The 9,920-nt window shown below is 41.9% G+C and overlaps 1 protein-coding gene across 2 annotated transcripts in view; it reads left to right on the forward strand.

The window, feature by feature from the left end:
• Nucleotides 1-2,330, forward strand: part of CKB (creatine kinase B) — a 31,399-nt gene extending 29,069 nt beyond the window's left edge. For both annotated transcript variants that reach the window (XM_018556612.1, XM_018556604.1), the window contains exons 9-10: nt 636-825; nt 2,041-2,330. In XM_018556612.1, coding sequence (XP_018412114.1) covers nt 636-825; nt 2,041-2,219 — 369 coding nt within the window. In that variant the 3' untranslated portion in view covers nt 2,220-2,330. The remainder of the gene's footprint in view (nt 1-635; nt 826-2,040) is intronic.
• The last annotated feature ends 7,590 nt before the right edge of the window (nt 2,331-9,920 follow it).

Here is a 9,920-nt window from a genome sequence, read left to right on the forward strand (position 1 = left end):
GGGATGCAGTGAGATCTGCTTCGGGGCCCCCCTTTGGTGCAAGATATTTTTTTATCAGGCCCCTCCTTCCTGCTACCAGAGTCCTTTGTTCCTAAGTCTGCACCTTAAAGGAAGTGAGAGGATATCGTTCCAATGTGAGGGAAATCCTCCTAAAGACATTTGTGAACAAGTGTCCCCATTGCAGTATCTTCTTCTATTCTTGTTCTAACCAGTAATATTTCAGGATAAGAAACCAGATGCTACAGGTTATATACTTATCCTACCCTATTAAATGCAGTTTAAACATTTATTGTTCCGGCCATAATGTTGGGGAAAACATAAGTGGCAGCTGGAAATGCTCTATAATGAGTACTTAATGGCTATGTAATCTCAGCTGCTCTTAGTCAGTTCGGCCTTAATTACAATCAGTCATAAAAAACGCATGCGGGAACTACCATTTCTGCCTTGTCATTCCTGATAAAAGGCTCAAAATATTGGTGCAAAAGGGGTTAGCATGACAGCCAGGCAGATAGCATTTTCAGAAGCATTGCTCAGCTTGGGTATTTTGTTTATACTCCGTACCCGGCTCTGCAGTTGTTTGTGTTCTATATTGTTAACTCTGTTCCAACTGAAAACAACCAGTCCTTCTCTCCTAGATTGAAACCCTGTTCAAGGAGAAAGGCTACCAGTTTATGTGGAATCAGCATCTTGGCTACATCCTCACCTGCCCATCCAACCTTGGAACTGGTCTCCGCGCCGGCGTCCACATAAAGTTGCCAAATTTGAGCAAGAACGAAAAATTTGGAGACATCCTGAAGAGGCTCAAACTGCAAAAGAGAGGAACAGGTGAGCAGACAGACATCTGTGCACAGATCGGTGGACCACTGTCCTTTCTGTTAATGGATACATAGTTGCCATGTCGTGCCAAAATGGCATCTCCATGCTATAGGGCTAGAAACGTTGAGTGCCACACCAATGTTACAGGTAAATTCTTCTAGAAAGCTACATTGTAGATGTATACAATCTTTAATTAAAAGGGAACAAGCTGTTATAGCAAACAGTTTTTTTAGGGGTCACAAAAATGCATCTTTCATCAAGGCTGTGGAACCTGTATGGAGGTGGGAGGCAGGACTAAAAAGGGATTCCAAACTTTTAGGCACGCCAGCTGTTTTGCAATGCTTCATGGGTCATGTAGTTCCCAAGACTGACAACCGCAGGCATGACTCCCATGCTAGTGGCATAATAGGATGTGTAGTGTTTCCTACAATGCCCCCCCCCCCTCCAGTGTACATGAGCTTCCTCTGCCAGAGCACTGTGCTTCATGATAGATACTTTAATAGTCTAATTTCGTGTGTTCCCTAACTGGGGAAAGTTTAGAAAGTTTATTTGTTCTTATGATTGCAGGTGTGAATCTAAATAACATTTAGATCATTTTGCTGTATTTAAACAGGATGCACCAATGCCGGTCATTTCAGTACTTGCCAATACAGAGTACTGATAACGGTACTTCTGATGACATAGACCCGGCTTCCCGGCCAATCGGGAAGCCAGGAGGTGGGTCATTGCCTGCCAACTGGCTTTGTGATAGGCCGAGAAGCCAGCTCCTTGTTCCCTTGCGGCACGGAGGGAGATTCCTCTGACTAAGTTCCTGTATCGAGCATTTGGGAGAGTGAGTACTTGCCAAAATACTCGGTATTGGCATTGATACTAGTATCTGTGCATCCCTAGACTGAAGTAAGGAAGCTGCTTGGATAAGCTGAAAAATGTCTTAAATGTTACAGAACAAGGGGGCTACACCCAAACTAGCATACATGGGAGTACTTGGTAAGCCTTAATGTTATACTGCACACACAATCTCCACACCATTGATCAACAAAATGGTGTCTAAGGTCCATTGTGTCACTAGACAACAGAATTGTGCCCAAATTATCAGAAGTCCTCAACTTGCTACCTTGAGTGCTTTGAGGTTGTTGACTCATGGTCCTCCAGCTGAGCAATAGTTTCACATCACGACCATTTTGTTTGTATATGGTGCAGTACTAACTGCTTGTTTTGCATTAGGTGGAGTTGACACTGCAGCTGTTGGAGGAGTCTTCGATGTATCAAACGCCGACCGTCTTGGCTTTTCAGAGGTGGAACTGGTTCAGACGGTGGTTGATGGTGTGAAGCTTCTGGTAGAAATGGAAAAGCGTCTGGAGAAGGGCCAGTCAATTGAGGACCTCATCCCCCCACAGAAATAATTGCACTTTAATGGCCATGCTTTCTAATTTATTGGATCAATAGCCTCACTGAGACCTTGGGACCCGCCTCCTGCTTAGTAATGTAGAAATGTCTTCCATCTGTTCATGGTTTTTCTTCATCAGAGCTTTCTTTCTCAGAGCTCTGATGAAGGGGGCGTGACCCCGGAAACGCGTCATCACACAGTCTCCTCTGCTGACACATAAGAAGGTATCAAAGAACAGCTACATCAATTAAATCTGTAAAAATGGAATGCCAGCCTTACATTCAGCATTGTACAGGCTCCTCTCCTGAAATTGCATACTGGTTTTACTGCACTCTGTAAGTTCTCCTTGTGGATTAGAAGCTCAAGCAAGTCTCATGGAGCCTGCTGCATGCCAAAGAGGCCATCCATATTGATCCCTCTTCCCAGTCAACTGTCTTGGTCCACCATTTTCATTCATTGGAGTTCTGTTTTTAATCCTGAAGGTTCAACATTACATGTGGGTGGTCCGCATGCAAATGCAGTCTGCCTTGGGCAAATGCCAGTCTGTAGAATTGAGTGTTCCATCAAGGCATTTTGCTATATGCATAACTCCTCCCCAGAGTTGGAATCTTGAGTATGGAGGCAAGGTGCTGGTTGTAGGAGGCTATGTACAGCCGGCCCCTCCCACCAGCCATGATCTGCCTATAGAGACGGCGCTCTAGTGATGACATAACTGGGTCTAAAAAAGTAATGTACAGAGGTTTTATCTAAAGAAAAAAAATCACTAACATGTTAAGGGAGGAAACGGGGAATATAAGATTAAACTTTAAGGGGATAATGTCTATTCAGCTGTCATTCTCTCTAGACCTTTTTAACTGATGAGGGCTGTTCAATGACTTGTTTGCCTTGACCCACTGGAAAACAAGGGTTGTTGAGTTGCAATTTTTTTTCCCCCTCCATGCTGAGAGCAGATGGCTGTTGTGTAGGACATGCCATCTGTACCTGTAGAACTGTATGGTCCGTTGTCTGATGGTGCCTCCTTGCACAACCACTCAATTGGCACAGATAAGATCCCTTCATGTAGTGAATGGCTGGTAGATCTGGAATTTCTCAAAGAACAACTTCAGGTTCAGCCAGAAGTGCAATACAATTCTTGACTTGTAGGTAAGTGTGTTGTTTTTGTTTTTTTCCCCCATGGATCTGCTTGGGAACATATGCCAAGTAGGTCCTTCGGAAAACCTGACAATCACAAGAATTTGCAAGTGTACACAACATTGCTCAAGGCTGCTGTCAAAGGGTGGTGGCTCCTAGTGAGCTGCTCTTAGCTCCTAGAGCTAAGAGCAGGAGTTGCATCCTTGAGTATCCTTGACAATGTTTTGCGGTATTTGCAACAGTCCTTCATAGACAAAATGCAGTATCTGTGTCCAGACACCTTTTTTTTTCTCCCTCCACACAACTGCTAGGATAAGAAGTTTCCACTTATGGCATTTTGGCAGCCACCAGAATGATCACTTTACGTATTGTACAGCGCCGACAATTTACGTAGCTCTTTTTACATAATGCACATCCACATCAGTCCCTGCCCTCAAGGAGCTAACGCTCTAAGGCCTATCTTGGATGCTTACAAGGGACGATTAAGACTGGAGGCAATCAACCTACCAACATGTCTTTGGAATGTGGGAGGAAACCCACACAAGCACAGGAAGAACATGCAAATTGCTTTGCAGATAGTGGCCTGACTGGGATTTGAACCAGGGACCCACCAGTGCTGCAAGGCAAAAGTGGTAACCCGTATGCTCACATAATGCAAACCAAACCCTAATCTAGGTGGATATTTTCTTAGGAAAAGACTTGTGGTTCCTGATTGTTGGCAAAAGCAACACAACTATAACTAGGAAAGCAGCATATACTGGACGGCAAACTGCTAGAAAAGTATTCCCTGCATATTGAGGCTAGAGCTACATGCAAGACTTGGCAACTCCAGTCATGGTGCTAAAATTGCAAGAGATTAATGGCTTGGAGCAGCAATTGGTTGCTAAACAGATGAAACGCATGGAAACATGATATGGAGCAATTTACACAGGAAGCCTGTAATCGTGATAATTTTGCTCTTGATTGGAACCTTGTACGATCGTGCGAGATTAAATGTTTGTGGCTTTCATGCGTATGTAGCTAATTGTTCCATTTGCTACTCCTAGCTATTTTAGCAGTATGAAGCTACTAAAAATCTTCTGTTGCCCTAGCCTCAGGATTAAGGGAAAACAAAGTTTAAATGGTTTCTCTTTAGAGCTTTTTCTCTAAAAATCACATGGCAGGCAGTACAATTGGCACTCCTACAAATCTATACACAAGGCCATAATATAGTATTTATTATGCTTTCCTAAAATTGTCCTTAAAATTCATTCACTCATGTCAAAATGTGTAGTTAAAGTGGACCTGGTTGAAATGCAGGAGCTCTACCCTGCTACGTTGCTCACCACGCATTCTGCATGACTACTGATGTAGACATTATGACGGTTTGTTCCAACCTGTTGCTAGACAACTCGATCTCCATGTAAATATGTAGGTAGATTAGGGATGCACCGATACAAAGTACTGTGCTCTGTAAAAGTACAGATACTTTTCGAGCTACTAGACCAGAGAAAAATTCAAAAGTTAGGAGGCAGCTGTCATTTGTAAAGCAAAACAAACGACAAACGCACTCAACAATTTGTTACCAGTTATACAGTAAGGTGCACACGAAATGGATCATTTGTAAGGCGCAGACTGCACTCCTGGGATTTGTACATCTCTGTTTTAAAGTATGGTTTTTATAAATATAAATAAAGGGATGCACTGATACCAGTTTTACAAGTACTGATACATTTTTGTTTATTGTCATGTGACAGTTTTTCTAAACCAATACAGACTAATGATTTAAGGACAGTGGTGGAGCGCCAGAGCCAGGTCCCAGCTGCAACCCTGGTAGTTATCATGAAAATGCCAGGTATCAGCACTGTTATCTGAAAAGTATCGGTGCATCCCTAATGTAGATACAAATAAAGCTATGTGAAATAAAGAATTCATATAACTAACTATCATATGTAACTGCATGCAGTTATTGGGATGGGGTACTTTTTTCTTTTTGAAGGAAATGGTCCTCTAACTCCAGTCTTTAAAAACATTAAAGTGAATGCTTTTGTAATTTAAGTTATGAATACATTTCTGACATGTTGCTTTAGACACAGGAGTAAGCATTTCCTCAGCTTCCTCTTTCCTGGTGTGCAGACACCAGGATTCATATGAATGTCATTGTTGAGTCCAGGAATTAGATGCTAATCGATAGATCCTGTGTGTACCACCACACTCTTGACTGGTATACCCCTTGATATTGGGTGCAGAAGTGACGGCAGATGGCACCGCCAGGGTAGGAATGAATAGTCACCAGCCCAACAAAGAAATATGTGCAAGATCCGTCTTTATTGATGAGTGTAGGCATTATGTTCTTGTGACATGATGCCTATTTATCAAAGACGGATCGTGCACAAATGTATTTGGTGTGCTGGTAACATTTAGTTCCTGCAGGAATTAGATGCTGACCCTGAATAAAGATTGTGCATTCCTTCTGAAGGGGAAAAAAGCAGATGAAGGCATTGACAGGGCAGCATTATGATCTCTGTGAGATAAATGCATGCAAGTATAAATTTGGACATAACTTAGCACGCATGCATGTAACATAAAAAATTAATCTGATGTCAGGTTGACTTTAAACAGTTTGTGCAAAACTCAACATGACATAAGACTAGGGATGCACAGATACTAGTATCGGTGCCGTTACTGAGTATTTGGGCGAGTACTCAAACTCACTTGTGACTAGGGAGCATGGAGCTGGCTTCCCGGCCAATCAGGAAGCTGGGCAGCGTGTAATGATTCGCTGCCCGGCTACCTGATTGGTCGGGAAGCTGGCCAATCAGGAAGCCTGGCGCTGTGTAATGACGCGGCGCCCGGCTTCCTAATTGGCCAGAAAGCCGACTCCATGCTTTCTCGTCACCTTATGACGAGGGAGCATGTAGACGGCTTCACTGCTAATTGGGAAGCCGGGTGGCGAATCTTTACACGCCGTCCGGCTTCCTGGCTAATCAGGAAGCCAGGTGGCAAGTCAATACACTACGCTTGGCTTCCTTAATGGGACATTCGGTATCAGCGAGTACCGGAAAAAAAATATCGGTACTCAATACCGAAAAACCGGTATCGGAGCATCCCTACATAAGACCTTATACCAATGACAGTCAAGCTCTTAGAAAAGCCTTTTTATATTTTTAGCAAGAATTTCCTGTCACGACTTGTCCAGTCTGTGTCCATAGGCTTTGGGTCTCACTGTCACAATTCTGCTGGCGCCAGTCAAGGCTTGAAATTTGCATTACGCTGAGTGCCATTAAGATGTGCTCAACACTAATCCTGATTGAAGTCTACAAAGTCATAATAAAATCCCTCTTTTAAAAACCCACACAGTTAATTACACAACATTTCCTCCGTTACAATCCCCCCCAGGGCCTGCCAACTACAGAAAAAAGTACTGTTCCGTAAATTAATTTCTATGCTAACGAGCAGAATGTTGTTGCTATGGAAACTATGGTAATGTTCCCAAGGTCATTCATCCCTTTGAATATGAATCGGAGCACCTATTAATATTTAACTGCTCTAGGTGACACAGTCGATATACTGAACGTGGCATCTAACATGCCAAAGCCGCTCAAAGTAAGTGCATAGATGACAATCAAACATTGACGTAGGTTTTAATTCTTACCCACTCGATACAAAGCTAAAGTAAAAAAAGTTTTGCCTGGGGTTGGACTTTTTTGATGTGACTGCATAGTTTTGGGTGGACACCATCAGAATCCTGGAGATTAAACCACCTCTTCAGATCCTTGTTTCTGAGACGCAAATTCAATGTTGGTGCGCCGACATTTCTTTCTAGATAGAAGTAAACAAAGTAGAGTTAGGCTTAAAGCGTATCTGAACCCAAAAGCAAAAATTATATATACAGTATATTGCAGCTTGCAAATCCTCAGATGTGGTGACTTCCTTTGCCCCCCCCCCCCCTTTATTTTCACCTGTTGATCCAGACAGTAAGTCTGTTATTTTCCAACTTCCTTTAACAGGCCAAGCTGACCAGCAAAACCGGCAGGTAGAAGGTTGGGACAAACCATTTAACACTGACAGGGGTTCTTACAATGGTCAGATTTATCAAAAAGAAATAAAAACTGTTGTTGTGACTGCTTAAAAAGTGTTACCTGGAGTTTGGCTGGAGTCAATTTGTTAGTCAAATGCATGTAAACCTGTTAGTAAATCTAACTCTACCCTCTCCACAGGGTGACAATGGTGCCGTACAGGGGTGCTGCATACTGATGTGATTTTTAGTCCAAGGGGGTAAAGGTCCTCACTATGATTTCTGTTACCCCCCCCCCATCCGTTGAAATTCATGTACCAACCTTTGATTTTCTACTTTTATATGTGAAAAAAAATACTTTTTTTTTTTTTTTTATAAATCCTTTATTTAAAGTTTGAATACAAAAATTACACACAGTAAGTGCGGAGGGACTAAATACAATAACAAAATCTGCATGGAGGCATAAGAACAATAAACAGAGCACAGCACTTGATAATGAATGAATGCTCATGAATAGAACAGGAACATTATATATAATCAGTAGACTGGTCCGAGAAACAAACTGGGTCTATCCATGCAAGAGTCCAATTGATTATGACCTTCTGATCAATAGTCAACCAAGTAAAAGGTAGGGGAAAGAATGGGTAAGAGAAAGCACACGAGAGGGTAGGAGAATAGAACAGAAGAAAGCAACACACAGAGAAAAGGCAGGCTCAGCAGAAGCAGGGTGGAACAGGCAAGACTGGGATCCAAATTTCGGAGAGTCAAGGAACTTAGTCCAGTAGAACCATGTTTTGAGGAACCTACTTTCGGAATGGTCAGCCGCAGTCAGCTCCTCCAGGACACGCAGTTCATCAACCTTCCGAAGCCATAAGTGACGGAGGGTCTGAATGTTTCCATTACAGGGGGATGCATGTTCTCCCCGCATTTACTAAATGAAGTAGTAGTGAGGAAAAAAAGCCTTTTGAAAATAAATATTTATTGAGCAGAATGTTATATACTATATAGCTATCACTAGAATGTGAACAGAGGCACAATCTTGCAATGGGGACAATTGTTCTGATGACAGGTAAGAGATGATTTGCCTTACTTACGAGAGTTCTCTTCTCTTTTCCTGTTGTGCTGTTTTCCTGTGAGCCAAGCAGTGGAGGAAAATGACCCCAATGGAACAATGAGCAAAAAAAAACTTTTATATGAAGGATTGCTTAATATGCCTGCATGTTAAATAACATGACATTGTTTGATCTATTGGAATACATGGTTATTGCCATACATTTTCTATTTGTTACTGTGTTACTTTTTATTTAAAAAAAACATTGACAAAAACACATCTAAAGAAAAAATCCTTGTTTCATCATCCATCATCAGACCTTCTCCTTTGAGAAGGTCTGACCACTTTGAACTTGCTGCTTACACTTCAAGAAACATACCCCTTCCTTGAGAGACGAGCCAAAAAACATAAGTGCGGGACAGCAGAGGCGCCCGGATGGAAGAAATTAAGTAACTGTATTTCTTCAATTAAGACATATACGGTATATAACAAACACCATCTCCACCCCAACAAGCATCGAGAGCGACCATCCTATGCGGGGACAGAAATATTCCCTGCACGCCTTATGAGCACGTTAGATTGCTCCATATCCTCAATCCATATCCTCAAGGGGATTTCTTGCAACCTTATCTATGTGAGTATCAAACTCTTTCTTCATTATCCACCTAAAATGTAGCTATCTATAGCTTTGCAGTATAAATACTACACATAGTCGGACCTCACTTATGGTGCTCCTACTATTATTTGCCGTTGTCTTTCCTTCAAGTGTGATACCCCTGTGATATGACTTGTATTATCCTATTGTGGAGAAGAGGAGACGTGTTGAAATTTACAGCTCCACTATATCTGGTGCATTCACTGGCAAAATAAGAAAAGACAAACAAACATTTAATTCCAAATTTTAAACAATTTTTAATGCACTCATTCCTTTTTCACCAGGATAGATGCAAGTAACTCAAGAATTCAGTATACCTGTACTTATGTCCTTCATTTTCAGTGAGCATGGCTGAAGGTCACTTTTGACCTTGAATGTGGCTGAGGGATAAGGTATTTAATTGCAGTGATTTATCAAACTGTGAAATGTTTGCTCAAGCAGGGTTTGTTTGGTTCCTAATCACATGGCGTCTCCTAGCAGCCTATTTAGAAAATGTTCCACGCCATTGAAGAGCCTCGTACAGTGGACAGGAACAGATTGTCACTTTCTAGTAGAAGCGGAATAGTTTGACATGCTTTCCTGCCAGTGGCATTGAACCATTTCATACATGTGGTTTCTATATGTAGAAAATACTCATCAAGTTCATATAATATAACAATATGTGAGGTTGAAGCAGCTAGCTAAAGACTGGAGATTGAACACGCTGACTTTGCTGAACTACCAATGGCTGAATCGTACACATAGCAGATGGCTTTTACAGCATTGTGACCTTGTGAGTGTGAAGGTAATGTAAAAATAAATAAGACACTGCAGAAATTTGTAGTCCCTTAAAGTAGAACTATGGCCTTCCATTAAATGATAGGTGCTGCAGCACTTAATTATA

This window comes from Nanorana parkeri, unplaced genomic scaffold (genome assembly GCF_000935625.1).
Source record: "Nanorana parkeri isolate BGI_ZX_2015 unplaced genomic scaffold, ASM93562v1 scaffold12, whole genome shotgun sequence".
NCBI lineage: Eukaryota > Metazoa > Chordata > Amphibia > Anura > Dicroglossidae > Nanorana > Nanorana parkeri.